This window comes from Pteronotus mesoamericanus, unplaced genomic scaffold (assembly GCF_021234165.1).
Source record: "Pteronotus mesoamericanus isolate MK-2021 breed Mesoamerican mustached bat unplaced genomic scaffold, CSHL_Meso_final contig_269, whole genome shotgun sequence".
NCBI classification, from domain to species: domain Eukaryota; kingdom Metazoa; phylum Chordata; class Mammalia; order Chiroptera; family Mormoopidae; genus Pteronotus; species Pteronotus mesoamericanus.
This window is the reverse complement of record NW_026555114.1, coordinates 1,200,044-1,225,825: the sequence shown is the minus strand read 5'-3', so window position 1 is coordinate 1,225,825 and position 25,782 is coordinate 1,200,044. Positions and strand designations below refer to the sequence as shown.

The following is a 25,782-nucleotide window of genomic DNA, read 5'->3' as shown; positions in this document are numbered from 1 at the left end:
TTTTTTTTTTTTTAATTTACTTATTTTTAGAGAGAGGGGAAAGGAGGGAGAGAAGCATCAATGTGTGAGAGATACATTGATCACGCATGCCACCAAATGGGGACCTGGCCCACAACCCGGGCATGTGCCATGACTGGAACTGAACCTGTGACCCTTCGGCTTGCAGACCAGCATTCCATCCACTGAGCCACACGAGCCAGGGCACAGACCACCTCTTTTCTAAGACCACCTCCTCATACCATATACAAGAATGAACTCAAAATGGATTAAAGAATTAAATGTAAGACTTGAAACTATAAAACTCCTAGAAGAAAACATAGGCAGTAAATTCTGACATTTCTCTTAGCAATATTTTTTCGGATACATCTCCTTGGGTAAGGGAAACAAAAGAAAAAATAACAAATGGGACTACATCAAACTAAAAAAGTTTTTGTACAGCAAAGGAAGCCATCAACAAAAATGAAAGACACCTACTAACAGGGGGAACATATTCACCAATGATACATCTGATAAAAGGTAAATATCCAAAATTTATAAAGAACTCGCCAAGAAAACAAACAATCAATTAAAAAGTGGGTAGAGGACCTGTATAGACACCTGCAAAGAGGACATTCAAATGGCCAATAGACATATGAAAGATACTTAATGTCACTAAAGAGAGAAGTGTAAATTAAAATCACAATGAGATGTCACTTCACATTTGTCAGAATGACTATCATCAATTAACCAAGAAACAACAAATGTTGACAAGGATATAGATAAAAGAGAACTCTCAGGCAGTGGTAGTGGGATTGCAGGTTGCTGTAGCCACTATAGAAAACAGTATGTAATTTCCTCAAGAAATTAAAAATGAAACTACCTTCTTACCCAGCAGTTCCACTTCTGTAATACTTATTTAAAGAAATCCAAAACACTAATTCAAAGAGATATGTGCATCCCTATGTTCTTTGCAGCTATTTCCAATAGCCAAGTCATGGAAGCAACCCAAGTGCCCGTGAGTAGACAAGTAGATAAAGAAGATGTGGTACATAAATACAATGGAATATTACCCTTAAAAAAGAAAGAACTTCATGACAGCATGAGTGGACATAGAGGGTATTATGCTAATGAGATAATTCAGAGTAAGACAAATACAGTAAGATTTCTCATATGCAGAATTTAAAGAAAAGAGTGAGCAAAAACAGAAACATTTATAAATACAGAGAACAGACTGGTAGTTGCTGAGAGGAGGGGGAAGGAATTAAGAAGTACAAATTAGTAGTTAAAAAAGTCACGGGGATGTAAAGTACAGCACAGGGAATATGCTCAGTAATACTGTAATAACTGTGTGGTGCCAGGTGGATACTGGAAATATCAGGGGGAATCACTTTGTAAAGTATATGATTGTCTAACCATTATCCTGTACACCTGAAACTAATATAAAATAATATTGAAAGTCAAGTATAATTGAAAAATGAAAAATTTTTTAAAGCCTATAAAAAGTCACCCTGGCTGGGTGGCTCAGTTGGTTGTAGTGTCATCCCATACACCAAAAAAATGTTGCAGATTCAGTCCCCAGTCAGGGCACATACCCAGATTGTGGGTTACATCTCTTGTTGGTCAGGGCACATACAGGAATCAACCAATAGATATTTCTCTCTCACATCGATGTTTCTCTCCAAAATCAATAAACATATCCTTGGGTAAGGATTAGGGGGGGAAAGATTGTAAAAGTCATTTAACTGTACCCTTAAGATTTGTTCACTTTTCAGCATGTATATTTTTACTTTTTAAACGTTTGCAAAAAAAAGTACCAAAAGTCCAGTAGCCATCAATATAAGAATGGATAAAACAGTGGTGTATTCTAACAGTTGAATACTACTCAGCAATAATATAGAATGAACTGCTGTAAACATGGATGAATCTCAAAAACCTGATTTGTGTATTTTATTGTTATGTGTTACCTAAAAGGTAAACAAAACTGTAAACCAGTATTTAACTCTAGTTAAGGTTAAGCAGGCATGCTGATATATTTAGAGAGAGGTATACTAATGTCTATAATTTACTTTGAAATGCATCCAAAAGTCAAGATGAATTGACATATGGATTGACAGATGAGAGAGAGAGAGAGAGAGATGCAAATATAATAAAATGTTAATGTTAGAATCTAGGTAATGGGTATGACACATTCAGTATAAAATTCTTTCAATTTTTCTGTATTTTAGAAAACTTATGATAAATTTTATGGTAAAGTATTCAAAATTAATATCTTCTTTGATGATTTGTAGAGAAGGCAAATAAATAGAGGAGAAAATGAGCCTTGAAAAGCATTAGGGATAATAATTTTTTTCTTAGAGCTGTTCAAATTAAAATCTTCCCCTTATTTTCATCTCTCCTTCACCCTCTTCCCCAAGTGCCATGATAGGCTCTTCAGATTTCAGGAAAGAAAGTAATATTCGCTGCATGAGATATAGTAAAATGCTATTAATGAAATATTCTGAAAAGTGGTTTCTCTCTGTCTCTCTCCCTCACCCTGCCCTCCCTTCTTTCTTTCCTTCCTTTCTTTCTCTTCTTTCTCTCCCACTCTGCCCTTCTCTCCCTTTCCTTTTCTCTCCCCCATCTCACTTAGAGGCTTGGAACTTGGCCTTTATTGAAATGGCTTGTAAAAAACAAAAAAAGCTAAAATTTAAAGTTCAAATTTGCTCAAGTGACTCATCGATAATTCACTAGTAGAAAGCCAGCCCTGCAGAGAATGTGAAAATACAATCTAGTCGTTAGAACCAGTCCATGAAGTTTAATTTACCACCTTTTTCTTTAGGTATGTCACATAGTTCTGGGGTTAAGACCAGCTACTCCAGAAGAGGAAGGACAAATTATTAGGTAAGTTTGTAGTTTCAGTCTGTGTATTTTTCACTCTATAGTTGAAATTGCTAACACCTGAAATATATATTGTTACTAAGTAACAGCATGTCCTATTTTAATGTAATCATTACAGTAACACCCAGTTTCTCCAAAACATGTTGGAGTTACATGTTGAAGTAACTTCCTAACCAAAGGATTGGATTAATTTAGAAATAAAATTTTATGTCACATTAAAATTGCACTGAGTACTAAATTTAATTTTTTGAAATAAAGAAGACATAAAAGAGTAGCAACTTTTTCTTACTACAAAATAGTTCACATTTAGTGTAGAAAGATTAGAAAGTAGACCTAAGCAAAAAGCAAAAGTGCCCATCATCTCTGTATTTAGATCATTGCTGTTGACATGATGCTAAATAAAAGAGGCCAGATATAAAAGACCTTGTGTTATATCATTCCACTTATATGAAATGTTCACAAAAGTGCAATTTTTAAGAGATAGAAAATAGACTAGTGGCCATGACTGGTGTGGTTCAGTCCCGTAAAGCAAAAGGTTGCTGGTTTGATTCCTGGTCAGGGCACATGCTGGGTTGTGAGCCAGTCCCTGGTTGGAGGGCATGTAGGAGGCAACCAATAGATATTCCCCTCACATATCGATGTTCCTCTCCCTCTTTCTCCATCCCTTCCCCCTCTCTCTAAAAATAAATAAATATGAATGAAGTCTTTTTAAAAAAAAAAAAAAGGAAATAGACTAGTGGTTTTCTGGGTCTAAAGGTGGTAACACAGATTGACTAAAAACAGGCACAGGATGTCTTTTTGGAGTGATTGAAATATTCTAAAATTGGATTGTGGTGATGGTTGCACATATCTCTAAGTGTATCAGAATTGTTAAGCTGTGTACTTAACCCAAGTAAATTGTATGTTATATAAAATACTCCTGAATAAAACTGTTTTTAAAACACCAGTATGAGGCTTGATAGTTGTATTACCACTCCCTGAAATTGGCTTTTCAGTGTTTCACTGATTGAAATGATAGCAGCCTCCAAGTATATCTATTTGTTTCATGTTTTTCCTTTGTAAAAATTGCTAATGATAATTTGTGGGTGTGGTCATTTTTTTCACACACCATTTGATGTACTGAATTTCTTTTGTATGTACAGAGGATGGTTAGAACGGGAGAGCCGGTATGGTCTGCAACCAGGACACAATTGGTTTATCATCTCCATGCAGTGGTGGCAGCAGTGGAAAGACTATGTCAAATATGTGAGTAAGATTTCTGTTTATCTGCATTTTTCATAGGATTTTCACTTCTACTGGCTAATAATAAAATGCTCCAACATAGAGAAAGATTTGAAAGGGAAAGGAATGATTTCCCATATGATTCTTGCTATGTACCAGTGTAAGTATATGTGGAAGTGTAAGGCTCTGTGCTTACACTTCCACGTATATATCCTGCCTGCAACAGCTTTGTGAGGAAGGTAATATTGGGCATATGTGGGTCCATGTATATACATCTTAGATATCTCATTTAATCCTCACAATCCTATGGGAAGGTGGTATTGTATGAATCCGTTTTACCTGTGAGGAACATGAGGCTGGGGTTAAAGGTAATCTGAATTTCTTGCTCAGAGTGGAAGTTCTGGGATCAAATTTAAGGACTGACTGTAAATCCAGTAGCATGTCAACCACATTCTTTACATTATCCTTCATTATTTCACCTTTTTCATCAAGAAGTTGAAGACCCTTGGGTGAGAAGTGTTGATTTTCTATTAAAGAAAGTTAATTTTAGAACTGATATTAGAACCCAGTTTCTAAATGATAACTGCCATTGTTCCAAATAGAGAGTTGAAGAAATGATCATTAGTGAGTGTTCTAGTCTTTTTTAAAACATAGAAGGGATTTTTTTTTTTTTCCAGAATTAGAAACTGAAAAAAGTAATTCAGGGAATCAGATTTTCCATTTTTGGAGAGCCAGTTGAGATAGATAGATATATACAGCTATCAAAAATGTGTATGCTCATGGTCAGTTGCCAAATGATTGCTAACCAAAATTATAACAATTTTATTCATATTTTTCCTATATGTCCTTTTCTGTCATTATTTATCAAAATATTGGTAGATTATTTACATTATTTACCTCATTATTCTGCCTGGCTCTTTTTCCTTTTTGCAAGAGTTTCAGTTTTTCACACATAAAATATGTAATTGAAAAAGGTAGGCTTTAAGTGTCACCGAAGGAGTGAAAGTAGGCAAATGACTTAAAAGACTTTGTAGACAGATAAGGATGGTCATTGTAGGTACAAAATGAGAGCATTCGGTAATGTGTCACAGTCTATTTTGAAATACTTTTGGCATTTGTATTCTTAGTTTGGCCTTATAATGAATGGTTATTAATGCCTTACTGGCTACAGACTCAAAGAATAACCTAACTTGGTGTTTGAAGTATTACTTTTTTGCTTCCTATAGGAACATGACAGAGGTCTTGCTCTTGGCAGCACATCTTTTATAAAAAAGAAGTATGCTGCTGAGAACATGAACCCAGTTTGTTCTTGCCTACTCCTAACTGTTCTGTGCATTAAAAGAATTAGTGGAGGGTGGTGAGGGAGAGATGTAAGGGGGAAATCTGCACTCCATGTAATATTCCTTTTCCTACTCTGGCACTCTGTATTGTGTGACACCTGTTCATATGGCGAGAAAGGTAACAGAGACCTGTGGCGACTTATTTAATAAGAAGAGGAAAATGTAAGTGGAAAGAAATCTTCTTTCTGAAGATACGTGTTAATTAGAAAAATGTTATTTACTAAATAAAAACTTCCTTTTAAATGGAAATAACTTTTTTAAGAAGTGACATTTTGGGTCCTATTTTCCCTATCTGTAAATTGAGAGTAGTAACAGTCACCTCCCTCATAGGGTGTTACAGGAATTAAAGGAGTTGATACATGTTATGTGTTTTAGAACAGAGTCTGGTACATAGTAAGTACTCAATAACTATTAGCAAATATTACGAGAAATCAGCATAGGGGAATAGCAGTGAAATTGCATTCCTATGTTGGAATCCTAGTCTTTCTACTTGCCGTATGACCTTAAACAAATTACTGATCTTTTCTTTACCTCAGTTTCCTCATTTGAACAGTAGGATTAATAATACCTATTGCAGTACGGTTATAAAGGTTAAATTAGCTCCAGGCCGAGCAAGCAGACACCACCCTGTGTAAAGTTAGAGGAAGTAACGGTAGTAGTAGTAGCAGTAGTTGTAGCAGCGGCAGCAGCAGTAATTAATTACTGATTTAAATTTGCCTTTCCAGGATACTTGACATCTTTGGCAAATGCCTTGCTTTAAAAAAAAAAAAAAAAAATCAGTGTTTTTAATGTGTTAGATAATTTGATCTTACTCTGGACTTAGTCTCCCCACCGAAGACATCCATTAGCTTTGATGTCTTCTCTTCACAAAGTGGCATATACTTGCATAAGTGAATCATTAATTGTCTGTGAGGGCTGAGCAGACTGTATCTTTCAGATGGTGGCATGCCTAAAAAGCAGGAAAAATAATTGATCCTATCTCAGAAGTGGTTTATCTCAGATTTGCTGTGATTCACTTGAGCTTGAATACCTGATCTGCTCATGGGATCTTGCTGATCTCTTCCCTCTTTAATGAGTCAAGTGTTTTTCTATTCAGTGAAATCTCCTTTTGTAAAAACGTAAATGGAGAGAAGTGATGAAATCTTTTGTTTATCATCATTATAGTACATAAGGCTTTCCTCCAGTTTGAGAAATACGAGGAAGCAGCAATTAGTACTCAAGTACAGATTTTACTATTTTGTTATCATGTTACTTTAGAACTAGAACACACTTTAAACACCTCTCTTTATATTTACAAATGAAGCCTCCGAAGTTTCTTCAGTTGTTTTTTTTTTAATTGCCCAAAGTTATATCCAGCAATTACTTTATTATCTGAGTTCAATCTCTTGAGCTCAGGTCTCTTCTTTCCTGCATTAGTACTTTTTCCATTACTCTATACTGCCTTCTATTTTTCCAAAGGCAGCATTGTAGACTAATGAAAAATAAAATTTGCCTAACTATTAGTTGTTTAAGACCATGCTTGTAGTATACAGGGTGGGACAAAATTAGGTTTACAGTTGTTCGTATGGAAAATAATACAATAACTAATAATAATGCAAGAATAAACTGTTTTGCACACTTACAACTATAACCCTTATTTTTCCCTGTACATATGTATAAAGCATTAAAAGAAGTAGCATCATCACTGATAGAAAAGAAAGTGAATCCTGAATTTTGGAATATTATAAACCATTTTATACAACTCAGAATGATCTATAAAATTCCCAAAATAACATTATCTTGTATTTAAATTACACATAAGCCTTTTAGGAATCATTAACTCAGATATATCTAAGTGAGGAAACTTCTCACCTTTCACCGTGGGTGAAATTTTATCTGTTTAGAGACTTGTCTTCCTGAAAACACAGACTTCTAGGATAGTTTCTGATAGTTCCAGACCAAGAAGTCAGTAAATACAAAAAGATTCTTTGATGTCTAGGGAGAAAAAATTTCCCAGAGCAACTGAAAATAACAGTCAACCAATGACTACAATATTATGACCATTATTGGTTTGTTCAACATATAGAAGGAAAATGGTGATAAGATTAGTTGTAAGATTAGTATAAATGTTGACAGCTTTACCGAAAGATAAGAGTGGAAGCAATGCCAAGAAAAATAGGGCAGAGAGGGGGAACAAAGAAAGAGCCTCAGTAATGGTGACAGTTTCAGGCAGTGCCAGATACTGAGGGCAGCAGATTCCTAGAATAGCAAAGAACGCCAAAGACAGTGAGAAGACAGATCTCTCTAGTTTGGTAGAGAAGTGAAGAAAAGCCCATATTCTCCAAGTCTAGAGGGTGGATCATTCACTGTGCCATGCTAAAAGCATGTAGTACAGTCTGCAGTCTGGGTGAAAGATTGCAACTCTTAGAGCCATTCTCTTTCTGTATTATTGTAAAATTCAGCCTAATAAATTTAATGCCTAGTAGCATTTTTATCCTATTTTCTTGCAGATTCAACCTATGGACTAAGGTATTCACAATAAGAAATATCTTAAGAATGGTTTTATGTAAATTTTCTTTAGAAACATAAGCTTCATATAGGATTTCCAAACCAATTAAAGCATTTAAAATACAACTCCAAATATTTCTCCTTGAAATTCTGTTAAATACTAAATTCCTAGGAATACTTGAAGAAATTTGTTTGCCCAGGTAGGATTAAGGGGACCTAATCTTGTTCAAAACATATTACTACAAAAATTTTAAAAAGTAATTTATAGTGCATAAATAAATTTAATATGAATGGGATACAGAAGTAAATATAAGTTTAAAAAGGAGTTGCCTGTTAACCATATGATAATTATGCAGACATCATTTGAGTTTAAGTACACTTACAGTAAGAATAAAGTGATTTTTATGGAGGGTAACAAAGTGACTTGGGATAAGACTTCAATTTTTCAGAAAGTTATTCTTTCAAAATGGCTGCGCTGTCTTACTCCACCTTCACGGAAAGAAAATGAGTCAAAAGCTCATTAATTTTAGAACCTTTTTTTATTTTTTTAAAGATTTTTATTTATTTTTAGAGATGGGCAGGGGGTAGATAGAGAGGGAGAGAAACATTGATGTGTAAGAGATACATTGACCCGTTGTTTCTCTCATGTCCCCTGTGGGTGACCTGGCCTGCAACCCAAAAATGTGCCCTGATTGGGAATCAAACCCAGCGACCCTTTGGTTTGCAGGCCAGCAGTCAGTTCACTGAGCCACACCAGCCAGGGCTAGAATCTTTTTCTAAAAAAGGAAGTTCCAGAGCAAATGATAGATTTAGTAAGAAATCACTTACTATACTCTCAGTGTTTGAATCACATTATAAAAACAAATGTGTGAGGCTATACCCCTCATTATTAGGTCAGTGGTTATCAATTCCGGCTGTATAGTAAAATCACATAGAGAGCTTTAAAAAAAAAAACAAAGAAAGAAATGCCTGTGTTCTACTCCAGATCAAATAAATCAGAAAGCATAACTGAAGAAAAAGGTTGAATTAATTTAAGTATTTTTGTTGGTATGGACTCACTATCAGAAAAGCTACGAGAGGATCAATATTATCTCTAAGAAGTTGCTATGAAATCCACAGACTGAAGTCCAGACATGTGATTAATAATGTAAACTACCCAGGCCTGATTTATATTTCTACTTCTTTTGCCATAGGTCAGTTTGGTTCTGTTGTTCCATTGTCCATACAATTTTTACTTCTTTGGTAGATAGACCAATTTAAAATAATGATGTCCTAAAATCCATATTTAATGTAGATTCTCAGGTTTTAGTCTTGCTTACTATATTTATATAAATAATTTTACCATTTTTATGTAAATACATGTACTTTAAAAGGAAACTTGATATCACTAGTTTAAATAGAAAATCAGTGTCACATTCTAGAAATAGAAGGACAAAATAAAAATAAATTCAATAAAAATAAAATTTATTATTAAGTTTTGACTAAAGAGCTTTGCCTTTTCAAGACTATGATATTGAGTCCCATTTTCTGTTAAAAGGAGAAATTATCAAGTATTAGATTAGCACATTAGTACCAAACTGTGAATATTTCCTTGAAATAATCATAGGATTTAAAAAAAATTGAATAGAGAATAGCTTTTCACTGTGAACTAGGGTTATTTAGTGCCCAGAATAATCTGGTGCCTTTCCCATACTTTAAGAAGGTTCTTAATTGACAAGAGATACTAACATTTGAATCTGTAATAAAGAATGTGAATCTATATGCTTCTGAATTGTTTGATCTCTTACCAATAAGGCTATCTAACTATTTAAAATTTTTTAATCCAATAAAGTTACTTGGTGACTTTACCTAATAAAACCTAGGTTTTTCCCCTCATTCTTCTTGATGCTCTTTTGATTAAAGGCACTGGAATTTCTTCAGAGTTGGCTTCTGAAGGCTCTACTAATTGATAGTATTCACCTGGCTTACAGATTAAAGAGAAGAAAACATCTAATAAAATGTTGATAAAATGTCTCCCTGTTTTGGCTAAAATTAGGGATGCTATAAATGAATTAAAAGAACCTAAAGTATCCACTATGCTATTGCTATGATGTGATCTGAAGTTTGTATTTTAAACTTGATATTTTTTTTGGGTTTCAGTTACATTATTTATAAACAGTGCCTTCAATACCCACATCCATTGATCAAATTTATCTACTAAAATTTATATCAGTGTTTGTTGAATAAACTTGAGTTCTTCTACCCATTTTGTTGTCTACCTTGGCGTATGACTATGGGATCTTGTTTCAGTGGTTAGTCCCTTCGGTCTTTGTCTTTACCCGCTCAGTTACAGATATTCTGATCTTTTAAAAAACACTCATACAGATACACATTTTCACAGTCCTTTCCTCCTGCTTCTCCTCAAGTCTTAATCTGGTCTTTCACCACTAAACGTGTATAAATTATTTCTATAATAGTGGTCTCTGCTTTTGGTACCCTACAATTTCCTTATCTTTCTCTGATCACTCAGACTCAGTGTCCTTCCCAGATTCTTCCACTGCCTACTTTGTAAATATTGTTCTCTCCTTATTCTACAGATAGCATTTTCCTGTACTTCAAGAAGTCTCTTGAGCCTCAGATTTTTATATCCAGCCTCTTTCTCTGTCCTGAGCGCTAGATTCAAATGTCCAGGTATCTCATACCAGAATATCCCAGAATAAGCTCATTCCGAAAACAATTCTATTCAGTGATATAACTTGCCTTGTAAAGGTATCAACTCTCATCCCATCGTACAAGTCAGTGCCTCATATCCTACCTTGGAATTGATTATCTTTGTCCCTCTTTCATACAGTTAGTTAATTTTTTTTTACCTCTGACACCTTAAATCCATGCTCTTCCCTCCATCTCCTCATCCCTGAATCTAGGTTTATGGCTTACTGCCTCATCATCTCTTGCCTGAAGTATTATAGGAGTCTTCTTTATTTTTTATTTATTTACTTTTAAACTTTATTTTTATTGGCACTGTTACAGATGTCTCCCCCTCACCCCACTTTGCCTGCCTCCACTGAGCCCCCTCCTCCCTCCTTCCTTCTGGCCATCACCATACTATTGTCTTTGTCTAGGGGCTATGTGTAAACATTCTTTAGCCAATCCCTTCACCTTCTTTATAGGAGTCTTCTAACTTGTGTATCAACTTTCAGTTTCTGCCTCCAGTCATTTCTACATACTAGGTATTTTTAAAGCAAACATGGGATTATGCTATTCCTCTGTTTAAAATCCTTTCATAGAAAAATCTTGCCAATATAATATTAAGTGAAAAAAAAAAGTTTAAAATGTGATATTTAACAACCAAAGTGATCGTTCACATTTTCTAAATGTTAGGCACTTTACATGTAATACTCATGTAATCTTCAAAATAATGCTGAGATAGATGCTAATATTATCTTAATTTTACCCATGAAGAAGTAAGCTTAAAAGTTTTATTATGAAAGTTCACATAGCTAGTAAGTCAGAGTCCTACCTTTAATTCTAACCGTATCCTCCTTGCTACTTCTTTTTTACACATACATACATATTTTCAGTCACAAGAAATAAAGGAAACATCAAATTGTCAATTATAGTTAATGCTAAATGGTGGGATCTGAGTACTTGTGATATAGTCTTCATATCTTTCTATATTTCTACAATGACAATGTAATCTTTCATAATAAAAAGAATAAAAATTACTTAATTTTTAATATCAAAAAAAGCCTTCCATACTATCCATTATTAAATGAAATAAAGTTTGGTAGCAGAAAAAGAGGAAGACCAAGTGTAAGATGGAGTGACTACATAAAAGAAGCCATAGGCACAAGTCTCCGGGCGCTAAGTAGGGCTAGTGTTCACTGATTGTGAACATCAGTCTTCATAAGGTTTCTAGGAGTTGGAACCTACTGAACAACATGTAACAACAACAAAGTCTAAATTACTTTATGAAAGCACAGAGTCCTTTGCGGTCTATTCCCAGTCTACCTTAACCAATTTTATTTATACATACTCTTCCCATTTGAAGAAATTTAGTTTATACATTAAAATGTTGTAAAATGACTGGAGTTAACCACAGGAGGATTAGAGACAATAATTTTGAAATTCATTTTTGAAGGCTACATAGTTATCACATTATTAAATTTTATCTCTTCATCTCTGGCTTCATGATTTTTAGGATGCCAGCCCTGTTGTGATTGAGCCGTCCTCTGTTCTGAATGGAGGAAAATATTCATCTGGAACAGCAGTACATTCTATAGAGCAGAGTGAAGATAGAATTGGAGGAGGCAGCCTCAGTTACGTAAACACCACAGAAGAGAAGTTTTCAGACAACATTTCTACTGCATCTGAAGCATCAGAAACTGCTGGCAGTGGTAAGTATGACTTGTTTCCCGTGAGGTTTAGTCAGAATCGATTCTTAAAGGAGTATACTTTATCAAAGTGTGCTTGGTAGGATATTGGGCATCAGGCTTCCATTCACAGAAATAAGTTTTGAATGAAATAATTATAAGATTCTTAAATATTTTCACTTTTCATTGATTAAGCTATATTTCTCCATATTGCTACTAAATTATTTTGTCAATAAACTTAGATTTGGGAATTAAAAATCTAAATTTCCGTCTTCAGGACTCTAAGTGTGTGTTCATTGGATTAAATGCATCCTCATATCAAACTCTACAGACATGTCAGGCCAGAATTTGGGGATTGTTTTGTTAAAGTATTGAGAAAGAATTCATAATGCGTCCCATAATTCCCTTCAGTCCTCGATACTCAAAGCTTAGTGGTTCTGCACTAAGTTGGGAAAGATGCGGAAGATGCTTTGGTGTTTTTATGGCCCAACTAAATTAAGTTGATTCCCTGTTATTCTGCTGATATAGGATCAGGACTCTCAGTCTTATTCTGTTGTTATTTCATCTTTGAGATTTTTTTTCCTTTTCTCCAGAGGGAGTAGGTACATTAGACAGAACTAGCATTTTCTCTAGGAAGCTATAGAATTTATCCCTTCTCCTCCCATCTGACATTACAAAGATCATTTAGCAATCCTAGGAGTGCTCTCTCTGACTGGCTTTAATACCAAAATTTACTCTTAAACCTCTCTCAGGTCTTTTTGATATGCTCACTCTATAACCTATCTTATCTATAGGCCGAGCAGTTCCACAGTTAGAAGGTTCAAAATGACTGATGGCTAGAATGTTTACCTGAGATTATCATGTAATTGAGAGCTGAAATTTCTTAAAATATTATTGAAGTTCACAACTGTCATCATTAATCATTTTTCTGTGCATTATGTCATCGTATTAGGTTGGCCTAAAAGTTTGTTTAGTTTTTTCGGTATAGTGGTTCCAGTAGTGCTTAGTTTTCTTTAACTTCATTAGAAACAATTTTGTTTATATATACTCTTCCCATTTGAATAAATTTCAATGAATTGTTGAAGAAACAATTTTGTTTCTCATGAAGTTAAGCTGTCATAGCAGCGTAAAAAAAATCAAGATTGGTGAAGTTTTGTGCAGCCATTTTAATATTGACCATGGAAGAAAGTATGCAGCATTTTTGGTGTATTATACTTTATTATTTCAAGAAAGGTAAAAATGCAACTGAAATGCAAAAAAATGATGTGTGCAGTGTGTGGAGAAGATGATGTCTCTGATTGAACTTGTCAAAAGTGGTTTGTGAAGTTTCTTGGTACTATTGACATTTGGCCAAATAGTTCTTTGCTATGGGGCTGTCTTAGGCAATGGCAGATGTTTAGCAGTACCCCTGGCCTCTACCTGCTAGAAGCCAATAGCAAGACATAGCCGGCATACTCAAAATTTCCAAATCAGTAAAGTTATTGGTGAAAATGAAAAATGTGTCTTTTGTTTTATGGGAAAATCCATTACAGACTTTTTGGCCAACCCAATAATATTAATGCCTTCCTTTCAAATAGATCTTTGAGGGAACTTCAACAGCATTCTTCTGTTGAAGTTCTTATTTTAGCTCCTTCCCTTTGGTTTAAACTTACCACCATATTATCTACCAGGAATATTTGGGATGTGCTTACAGGTAGAAGAGAAGAATTAGGGGAGAGTATGGGAAAGCCCAGGTACTTGGCTAGGCACCTTCCTTTACTATCAGAGGACATGAAATTCTTATTGTGAATTATCAGATATTCTAGGAAGCTGGCAAAATGTTCATTTGGTAACAATTTTTAAAGTTTTTAGTCTACCTAGTGTTATGCTAGGTGTTACCCAGAAAAGAATACATCTGTGTTTTCTATGTTCTACAGATTTATCAGAATCTACTGTACTGACATGCCAACAGGATAATAGCATTAACCTAATACATGGACATTGAGTTAATATCTTCAAGCCTATTTGTGTATAATAACTAAAAATACAGAGATCCCATCCTCTTTTCCCTTACAGGTTTTTTGTATTCTGCCACACCAGGGGCGGATATGTGCTTTGCTCGACAACATAACACTTCTGACAATAACAACCAATGTTTGCTAGGAGCCAATGGGAATATTTTGTTGCATCTCAATCCTCAGAAACCAGGGGCTATTGATAATCAGCCTCTAGTAACTCAAGAACCAGTAAAGGTAAGTAATTTGACATGTACTTAAAATCATTCTCTTTCAGTTAGCTAATAAATTTTATTCTAGAGGTTTTAGCACATAAGAGAACATTAGCGATTCATTTAATTAACCTATTGTGGATGGAAATCTTTTTGCATAGTATATTTCTGAGAGAATATTTTATGATTTATTACTTGCATAGAAGCAATGTAGTGGTCCCAGAAAACGTTCTTATTCTTATTTAGAACAGCCACTGTGAAAATATAGTTTCACATGTAAATGGAATTTTTTTTCCAAAATAGTATTTTTTATTGTCTGAGAGAAATCTGCGAAAACCAGACTCATTAATTCCAAATCCACTGATGATTTTTCCAATTTGCTTTGAGTTCCTTTCTTAAATAGTTTATTTTGTAAGTTAAAGATTTCTTTTAGAAAATTTTTTTTTCCTAGTAACATGAAACTGAGTAGTGATGTGTGGTTGTTCTTCTGTGTTTATATTTTGTTAAAACATAAGAGACTGTAATACTAAAAATCAGTATTTACATTTTATTCTTTGAAGGCTACATCATTGACACTAGAAGGCGGACGATTAAAACGAACCCCACAGCTGATCCATGGAAGAGATTATGAAATGGTCCCTGAACCTGTGTGGCGAGCACTTTATCATTGGTATGGAGCAAACCTGGCCCTTCCTAGACCTGTAAGTATAGCCAATAGCTCCTCATAGAAGGAGCAGTCGTAGATGGGGTCTTCTGTTACTTTTATATATAAACCTCACTATCCACAAATTAACTCTTACTCATGGTAGCAGAGTACTCAATACCTGTTCAAATCATTGAACAAATTTTAGGTTCATTCATTTCTACATTTAACGCTGTATTAAGTACCAACCATGCAATGATGTTGGGAGTAGGTGGCATTTATGGAGTGGAGGGAATAGCCACTGAACTAAATAAATAAAGTCAGGGAACCATGAGGCTAGGCCAGCAGCTTTCAACCTTTTTCACGTCGTGGCATGCACAAATTAATTATTGGGGTGGCCAAAAAGTAAGTTTGGTTTTTTTCTGTAAGATCGCTCTAGTAGTGCTAGTAGTTGTCTTTAATTTCATTCAAAACAATTTTGTTAGATTGTATCGTGACAGCTGTCATATAAGCGAGCTTTAAAAAAAAAATCATAAGCGAGATTTAAAAAAATATCAAAATCGGTCAATTTTTGTGTTGCCATTTCAATATTGAGGATGGAAGAAAATAAATGACATTTTCAGTATATTATGCTTTTTTTCCCCTTAAGATTTTACTTATTTTTAGGGAAGGGAAGCGGGGAGAAAGAGAGAGAGAGAGAGAGAAACATCAATGTGTGGTGGCCTCTCGAACACCCTGTACTGGGGACCTGGCCCACAACCCAGGCATGCCCTTGCCGTGACTGGGAATCAAACTGGCGACCCCTTGATCTGCAGGCCAGCACTCAGTCCACTGAGCCACACCAGCCACGGCTATGCTTTATTATTTCAAGAAAAGTAAAAATACAACTGAAACGCAAAAAAAAAAAAAAAAAGATTTGTGCAGTGTATGGAGAAGTTGCTGTTACTGATTGAACATGTCAAAAGCGGTTTGCAAAGTTTTATGCTGGAGATTCTTGATGGATGATCCTCCATGGTTGGGTAATTGATATCGATCAAATTGAGACATTAATTAAGAACAATCAGTATTCTACTATGTGGGAGATAGCCAACATACTCAAAATATACAAATCAATAAAGATATTGGTGAAAATGAAAAATGTGTCTTTTATGGAAAAAACTAAATGGACTTTTTGGCCAAACCAATAATAATGATAAATTTTAGTGATTTAACTATGCATCATCGTTTGTTGTGCTTATACAGTGAGTAGCAGGACTCATTACTCTGAAAACTCATTATGTTGTTGATGCTATAGAATACTTTATAAAAAGATTCTTTTGGTATATCAGGAAACACTGCTTCTTATATAATGTCCAAACTAGAACTTTCTTATACCAGAGGGTTTTGCATAGATGAGATATAGTAAGTTAGATCACTTTCCAAAGGAGTAAAGTCTGTGATAAAGCGTTAGTCTTCAATGTCGATACTGATTTTGAGTTATTAATAATTATATTTAAGTAGAGTCAGTAACTTAAGATTTGTGTTTATTGGGTCCAAAAGGATCCTGCTGTATTTGGTATCAGGACTCCTACATACATACATGTAAGTATAAATATACATAGATATGTGTACATATATATTATATTCTTTATTTATGGGAGGTGGAATCCTTGAGTGAGTCACTTTCTGGGACTTTCCTGCTCTATATTCTGCATTTGTAGAGGAAACGTTGTAATAATTGTGTTTGATATACATAGTTTAATGTTTTAGAGCCTGCCTCAATACAGATTAACAGTGTTTCAATCTCTAAATCTTACTTTTCTCATCTGTAAAATGGAGATAATAATAGTATCTACCTCATTAAAGTTGTTTTAGTAATTAAATAATACATATGATTAGCACTGCATCTGATTCATAATAAATAGTCAATAAATGGTTACTATTGCTAAAATCATCAATAACATCATATTTTTAAATGTATTTTAGAGAGAAAGAGGAAGGGGGGGGGAGAGAAAACGTTGATTTGTTGTTCCACTTATTTATGCAATCATTGTTTGCTTCTTATATGTGCCCTGACTGGAAATCAAACCCACAACCTTGGCATATCAGCTTGATGTTCTAACCCACTGAGCTACTCAGCCAGGGCTTCATCATTATAATTATTAAATGAGATTTTTCAGAGCCTCACAAAAGGTCATATTTTTTATATAAATGTCAGACAAATACTAGTTTAAGTAAACTTTAGTTTTTGCTAGATTAAAGCTTCATGTGCTGGTGCAGTACCATTTTATTTTCTCTAAATTTGCCTGATTTCAGGAAAAATTGCTGTAATGTTATTTAAAGTATGATATTCCCAGTTAGAGAATACTAAATATATTTGCCGTGGCAAGGTTAAAAATGAATGCTTTCACCTTCATAAACCATTTTTTTTAATCCTCACCCAAAGACATGCTTATTGATTTTAGGGAGGGAAAGAAAGGGAGAGAAACATCAATGTGAGAGAGAAACATCTATCAGGTGCCTCTTGCATGTGCCCTGACTGGGGACCAAACCCACAACCTAGGCATGTGCCCTGACTGAATTGAACCTGCAGTCTTTCATTTTACAGGACTACACTCTTAACCAACTGAGCCATACTGGCCAGGGCCATAAATCATACCATTTTCAAAACAACGACAACAACAAAAAAATCTTTATTTAATTTACACATGTTGTACATGCTCAATGGTAACAAATTGAGCAATATTAAAAAAAGAGAAATAAATTGAGCTAGTACTACCATATGCTAGTACTAAAGAAATAACTGCTAATTAAAGAGAGAAATAAAAAAAATAACCACCATTAACGTTTTCGTGTGCTTATTTTTATTTTTTATTTTTTTAAAGATTTTATTTACTTAGTTTTTAGAGAGAGGGGAAGGGAGAGACAAAGAGAAGGAGAGAAACATCAATTGGTTGCTTAAAAATTTTTTTAAAGATTTTATTTACTTAGTTTTTAGAGAGAGGGGAAGGGAGAGACAAAGAGAAGGAGAGAAACATCAATTGGAAACGCACCCTGACGGAGACCTGTTCCCTGGGAGACAGCCGTGTTCCCTGACTGGGAATCAAACCAGTGACCTTTCACTTTGCAGAATGATAGTCAGCCAACTGAGCCACACTGGTCAGGGTAGTGTGCAACTTTTTAAACATTCCTCTGTTTAAAATATATATATGTAAATATGTGTGGGTAATTTTATAAAACTAAATCATATTTAATGTTTTGTGATCTGCTATTTTCAGTCTATCATAGATGCTATGGATATCTTTCTAGGTTAATAAATTTAGATCTACACCATTATTTTTTACACATAGTATTTACATTGCATACATATACACAGGCATATATATATGTACATAAATCAAAATTTATTAATTAATCACCTGCTAATGGGCATTGAATTTGCCTTTAGCTTTTAGTTGTTTAAAACAATTTTTGGCAAACATTCTCTTTCCAAACCTGTGTAATGATCTCTTTAAGGTAAATTCCTGTAATTGAAATTTTCTTCTACTGTTCATTGGTTGTCATTGAAGTTGAATAAGTTAATAGACAGGAATAATTAAAATGTAAATAAGTACGTCTTTAGGTACATAAGAATTTGTTAATCCGTAATTTGCTCATAAAATTTATTATCTTAGAAAGCAAAATACAGTTATATAAGTTACTTCATTTTCAGTTTAGATTCTGCCAAAGATATATTTTTATATAGCTTGACAACTACATATGCTGAATTATTAATCTTTCCCAAAATCACACTTAAACTGAAATCACAAGAAATTACAGTTAGCTTTGCAGCTGTCAGAGCCTGTTCAGAAGTGGACAGAGTATGTTTTCTTCCAGTGGTCCCAGAGGAGAGTGTCAGGGAGAACTCTTACTGCTTACCATGTAAATAGGGGTTGACAAAGTTGACAAAATCTCCCAGTTGGAGATTTCTAAGTGCCATGCTGTAGCATATTAAAATACGCAGAATACTTTAAGAAATAGACCTCAGGTTTTGGCTTGTAGCATTGTTGGTCTTTGGTTATTTAATGTCCCCTCTTGATATTAAAAAAATGCTCTGTTGCAGAAGGTATTTGTTACTAGAGCAAAGGGAAATAAATAATATAAAGCCTGATCACTTGGGACTATTATATTAAAATTTCTGTAGGATTTTATGTTATAAAGAGTTTTACTGTTAACTCTGCTATTCTTTTAAAACACTATAAAACTTGTAAAGCAATATTTTGATAATAAAATGTTTTCCTGTGTCTTTAGACTGGCAAACAGGTTATTGGGGAAAGGGGGAGATTACTGAAAAATCCTGTTTCAACAGTGTGAATCCTAGTTTTGTACATCCAAACATAAAACATATGAACACCAGTTACAAATAGAACACAGGTAGTAAATATTTATATGGAGATTTTTTATCCTTACTACTAATATAGGAAATAAAATTTTAAGCAAATATATAATACTTTTTATATGTATTCAACCAAAGGGTGTTTTTAAGTGATGTTCAATGATAATGTTTTGTGAGAGTAATACATTCATGCATTTCTGGAAATGTTGTAAATTGCTACACTTTGGTAGGCAACATGACCCATATGGTTAATGGCATGACTATTTTCATACTTTTTGAGTTGTAACTTCCAGCCTTAAGAATTTGTCTTTTAAAAGGCCATCGTTTATATACGTGAAATATGTAAAAATGAAAAAAGATACGGTGTGAGGGTAGTAAAATTGTAGACAATACTTGTTTCTAAAATTTAATTTTTATATTACTGCTTTTAAATGAAAGGGAAAAAAATACCCACCAGGAGTTCTAATCTTAGCAGATGGATTCAGGAGCAGAAACTTGGGTGTTTAAACTCTTGTAATTTAAATCTATGAATTTCTGTAATCTAATGAAATACAAGTAGTAAACCTATTGAACATTTTATTTTATTTTTTAGAGTTTATTTATTTATTTTAGAGAGAGGAGAAAGGAGAGAGAAAGAAAGGGAGAGAAACATCAATGTGTGGTTGCCTCTTGCATACCCCTTCCTGTGGACCTGGCCTGCAACCCTTTAGTTTGTAGGCGAGCACTCAATCCACTGAGCCGTACCAGCCAGGGCTAAGAGTTATCTTTCTTTTTTTAAGGTATTTATTTTTAGAGAGAGGGTAAGGGAAGGAGAAAGAGGGAGAGAAACATCAATTGTGGTGGCCTCTTGCGTGCCCCCTACTGGGACATGGCCCGGAACCCAGCATATGCCTTGACTGGGAATCAAACTGGCAACCCTTGGATTCTCAGGCTGGCACTCAGTCCACTGAGCCACAGCAGCCAGGACAATCTATTGAACATTTTAGCTTAAAAACAAATCATTTTATATTTATTAAAACAACAGGTGATCAAGAATAGCAAGACAGAAATCCCAGAGCTGGAATTATTTCCCCGATATCTTCTGTTCCTGAGACAGCAGCCTGCCACTCGGACACAGCAGTCTAACATCTGGGTGAATATGGGTATGATGAGCCTGAGAATGTTTCCTCAGCATTTACCAAGAGGTAACTTAAGAATGCAGCAAGAATATCATGCATTTCCTTTAAAAAAAAATAAAATAAAAAACCTAGTTGCTCAAAGTCTGGTGCCACTGTACCAGTAAATCACTGTGGGGCTTAGATCTATGGTCATGCGCAAGACTAGGCAGGAGTAGAGGAAAAATCTCAGCAGTAAACTGGAAAGAGTAGTTTCCTTTTCTGGTTTGTAAAATACAATGATAATAGATAGAAATAGATTTTACGTACTTTGTTTCTTTGAGAACAAGCTATTGTAAATTACTTGTTTGACCTAAGTTAGAGTCAGACAATGACTTTTCAACTGCATTCAAATTTTTAGAAGTGATTTCTTTGGCAGTACCATGTGTTTATTTTTTTATTCTTGGTGTTTCTTGGGTTGGTTCTTTTTTCTTTTTTGACAAAACATGATATAGTTTTTATGCTTATTCTGGGGAGCCTGTCCCTTAAAGGACACAGATAATACAAAGCAAAGGAATATTGAAAATGAAAGTGACGCATTTGCTTTGAAAAACATCAAGCCTATCAAAATCACAAATAAGTTCCCATTTTAATATGTTACATATAAAAAGTTCCCCCTTGATTTCTCTATGAAGTTAAGTTTTATTGATGGGCAGGATTTGCTCTATGTTTTTGCTTTGCAAATATTTGAAATTGTTCTTCAGCAGAAATAATGAATTTGTCCATTTACGGAGTCTTGACCTTGTGTTAACAATTCCACAATGTTTTATAATTAATATAACTTAGTATGCAAGAACTACCTATGAACTCAAACCAACCCTAACGTACCATCCCACCTTTGAAATCAAATAGGTTAGTTTAATGTCTTACTTAAAGTTTATATTCAGATAACATAAAGAGATTCTTTATGTTATTGTTTGGCAAGAATTATAGCAAAGCAGTGGCCTCTGCCCAACCAAACTTTGGGGAAAACATCAAAATCAAGGAACAGTGAGATAGAATCTCTATGAAACTTTCTTGATTTAATTTTCCATTGAATAAAAGTGTTTGCCTTGCTTCCATGGCACCCGTAGAACATATCTTTTTCAATTCTCTTTGAAATACAACATGAGAGGCAAGATACGTTGTGCTTTTAGTAAGTATTCTTTGCAACTCTTGTGCTGATCCTAGATTTTTGCTGCTCCGTAAATTCCACTAGATTCGTTGATGCTATTCAAAAGCACAAAATTATGTATAATAAGTGGCTTCCTGCTTAATGAGCTGTCTAGAATTCAAATAAATTTCTTATGTGGCTTAGGACAATAGAAATTGACTTGGACACTGTATTTGCAAATGCTTCTGAATCCTAGAACTGGATAGTTAATATGCTCCAAATTTATTCTTAATTTGAAATTTTATTCCTTACTAATTAGTTGTGAAATCAATCATTAATCATTTTGAAGTTTATAAAAATATGCTTTCTTGCTGTAATCTTACAACTAATCCTCTGATTAATGACTCTAGAAATTTGCTCTTGTGCTTTCATTCAGGGATTATTCTTTGCTTGCTGCTAGAAAAAAATTTGCTTTGCTATGTGTTTAAAATTGATCATGGTTGGGTTTTGTTCTGCCATAGTATATAGTTTTCGTCTTTCTCATTACCCAATTGATTACATCTGTTTACTAGGCTCTTTTATTCCTTTTGTAGTGACAAGTATACAAACCTTACCACAGTTATAATGACTTAAAGATAGCCTTTTTGACAGACAAAGCCACAGAAATCATTGTTTCCTAGATGATTTTTCAGCCTATTTTAGGTGAGTGAATTGTTTTTGGAAGCTCTAAAAAAGCGGATGATGACAATACTTTTCTCCGCTTAATTTAGTAGTCAGAGACTCACAGTGCATTTAATAAGAGGAATGAAACTAAGTCATGATTGAATGGGTGGTAAACTACCTGGAATATATAATTGGACCCTACATGGATTATATCCATATGTTAAGTGTATTTTTGTTTTGGGTTTCTCAATAAACTGTAACATCCCATAGATAAGAGGTAACCATTTTATGCTTTAGCTTTGTCTAGATTTTTGCCTGCATAGTTTGACCAGGGTTTAGCAAGTTGTTTTAGTAACCTATCTTTGATTTCCATAATCCCTTTTGAAGTATGTGGTTAGACTTGACATTTTCTCTCTTTAGTCTTCACTCTTTCCCCTTATTGCCACCTTTTTGTTTCCACCTTGAGCCTTGTAGAAGTTTAAGGTCATGTCTGCTGCCATCTTATTGGGAAGGCAGGCCGTTTGAGTTTTATCCCCTTTTACCTTTCAGTAAAGCAATTTTTTTTTTGGTCTCAGGAAGCTTCTTGGCTTCACTTTAAGATTGTGTTTGGCCACATAGAGTGTATACCTACTTAGAATTTTAAGTAAAATTTTCATACGTAATTGTGCCAGTGTGCCAGGTAATTGAGCTAATTAATTGCCTGAGAGTGATAGGTTTCGTAATTCAAAAACAGTTTAAGAAAGTGGATCAGGCGAATCCAGTTATGTATCTGTGAAATTCAAATCTAGTTCCATTTTAGCTTCTCCATCCATATGCTAAGTTTTGATTTTTGAGTGTGATCCAGTTGAGGGCAGCCAAAATACTAATGCCTATTGTTTATATTTCCCACTCTTCTGGGATCTGAGTACTGCCCATTATTTGGGTCTCTGATTTTGTTCCTTCCTTTCAAAGTTAAGGCTTTGGACTCACTCTAAGATACTTGGGCCTTCTGTCTTGATTTTAAGTTTTATTTTAAAGCTGCTTAATTTCTAAAATTATTAAACCTTTAATTCTCATTTTTCATCATTATTCCCTAAAATAGTGTAATCCCCATTGCTGACGGGTGCTTTTTAAAATATCTGTCTTTTCCTCATTGTGATTACCATGACCATAGGAAATGTACCTTCTCCAAATGCTCCATTAAAGCGAGTCTTAGCCTACACAGGCTGTTTTAGTCGAATGCAGACCATCAAGGAAATTCATGAATATCTATCTCAGAGGCTGCGCATCAAAGAGGAAGATATGCGCCTGTGGCTATACAACAGTGAGGTAAGAGGCATCTCAGAGTCATGAAGACACCTCCACTAAGAGACCAAGTGTTAAATCCATGTGTGATTGTTGTCTATTGTAATTATGCTGGAAACCATACCAAGGATCTCAGTGAAAACTTAATCTTTTAAATTACTACATACATACATACATGTAGATATTTGTCACTTGACCATCATGGACAGTACCACCCTTTTTCTTTTTTTTCTTTTTTTAATCCTCACCCAAGGATATGTTTATTGATTTGAGAGAGAGAGAGGACGGGAGAAAGAAACATTCATGTGAGAGAGAGACATCGATGGATTGCCTTCTGTACTCACCCTGACTGGAGATTGAACCCAAAACTTAGATATGTGTCCTGACCAGGAATCAAACTTGCAACCTGTATGCTCCAACCAACTGAGCCACCTGGCCAGGGCAACAGTATCATCTTATAAAGATTATTGTTATAAAGTAACAGCAAATATCCTTTTTCAACTAAATAGAGCTTATTTTTAATTTGTTCTGAAATAACATACATGTTAAAAATTTCAAATAGAAAAGTATATAGACAACATTCTTCCTTCTTATTCTCTGACCCTTATCTTCCATTTTCCGCAGAGGCAGTGCTATTAATTGCTTAATTTGTATTATGTTTTCAGGTTATAATCTGATATTGGACCATAAGTAGTTTTAACCAATTTTCTATTCCCTGGTTCCTTCTTTTTTACATCCTCCTTTAGTCATTAAGAGCACAGCTCCTAGAGCCACACTACCAGGGATTAAGTTCTGGCTCTGCCACTTGTTAGTTATATAACCAAGGAAAAGTCACGTAATTCTATCTCAGTTTTCTCATGAGTAAATGAGGAAAATAATATCATATCCCTTAGGAAAGCTGTAAAAAGTAAGACAGGGTAAGCATAAACAAAAATGTATAATTCTACTACATGACATTTGGTTTTACATTTTTAGTTCCTAGTAAGCAGTCAAGTTCCATCTTGATCACAAGCTCATTTCCTGAATTTCATACTGGGTAGTAAAGAAAATTAGTATAAACTCTTCAGAAAATCTAAATTTCAATGAATTTTGATTTGCTGTGTAATGAGCCTTCTTCTGTTCTCCTCTAAATACTGTATAACTTTGTTTTAGAAATATAAAGTACATGTTTATGAAGTATACACTGTTTTCTCTCATTTTACCATCTAAATTACAAGTTTCTGAACAACTATAGTATACCTAGTATCTGTCACATGGGTTATGTAACTACAAGGCCATTTTTAATTGTTACTCATTTTTATTTTCACATTTGTTTCAAGTTTATTAATCAAATTAACAAATGTTTCCTCCTTCATACACAGAATTACCTTACTCTTCTGGATGATGAAGATCATAGATTAGAATATTTGAAAATTCAAGATGAGCAGCACCTGGTAATTGAAGGTACAAGAAAGAAGCTTACTTCTATATTAGATTTTTAAGGATTCAGTTTAAAGATTTATTTACTAACAATCCATTTTATAATTTTTCCAACTTCTATTTGATCATTATATTATTTATGGTAAAGAAAACCCATTAAACCCTCATATAATCCTACATACTATTTAGATTACTTTAAAAGAAAAATATGTCTATGTTCATTTTCAAGAGGTGGAAATAATGGGTAGAAACAAATGAATTCAGTTAAAAGTTTGCAAAGTTTCTTAAAATTTTCAAGCTGTTACTTTGAGTTTGAATAGCAAGACCTTTTTTTTTTTTTTTTGGAATAGTTACTGGCGCAGGCTTTTATCAGTCATCAAAGCTGGTCACTTACCAACAGAGCTTACTTATATATTCACACATAGATTTATATACATGTCACTGAAAACTTAAAGTATGTCTTTTCCCATCAAGATTCATGGAAACATTGCTAACTGCCTTTGTATTAAAATAAACAGATTATTCTCATAGTTGTCATAATTTAAGAAAGAATTGTAATATTTCTAATTAAGAGCTTTAATTACTTCTTTTGATGTTTGAGTATAATTTTACTTCAGGTAGATAACTAAGGGAATAGCTTACTAATTAAATCCAACCAAGTGACTATAAAGTCTCCAATATAAAGAGTCAGAATGGTTTCAGAGTCAGTT

The 25,782-nt window shown here is 34.2% G+C and overlaps 1 protein-coding gene across 3 annotated transcripts in view; it reads left to right on the top strand.

Moving 5' to 3' along the window:
* USP32 (ubiquitin specific peptidase 32) overlaps positions 1-25,782 on the top strand; it is a 128,330-nt gene that overhangs the window by 76,457 nt on the left and 26,091 nt on the right. Inside the window, exons 11-18 of one of the 3 annotated variants that reach the window (XM_054574848.1) lie at positions 2,798-2,859; positions 3,999-4,101; positions 12,085-12,280; positions 14,336-14,487; positions 15,023-15,163; positions 20,484-20,643; positions 23,523-23,677; positions 25,015-25,096. In XM_054574848.1, coding sequence (XP_054430823.1) covers positions 2,798-2,859; positions 3,999-4,101; positions 12,085-12,280; positions 14,336-14,487; positions 15,023-15,163; positions 20,484-20,643; positions 23,523-23,677; positions 25,015-25,096 — 1,051 coding nt within the window. Of the gene's footprint in view, positions 1-2,797; positions 2,860-3,998; positions 4,102-12,084; positions 12,281-14,311; positions 14,488-15,022; positions 15,164-20,483; positions 20,644-23,522; positions 23,678-25,014; positions 25,097-25,782 lie in introns of all 3 variants that reach the window. The other 2 variants (XM_054574849.1, XM_054574847.1) reach the window with 2 other exon arrangements.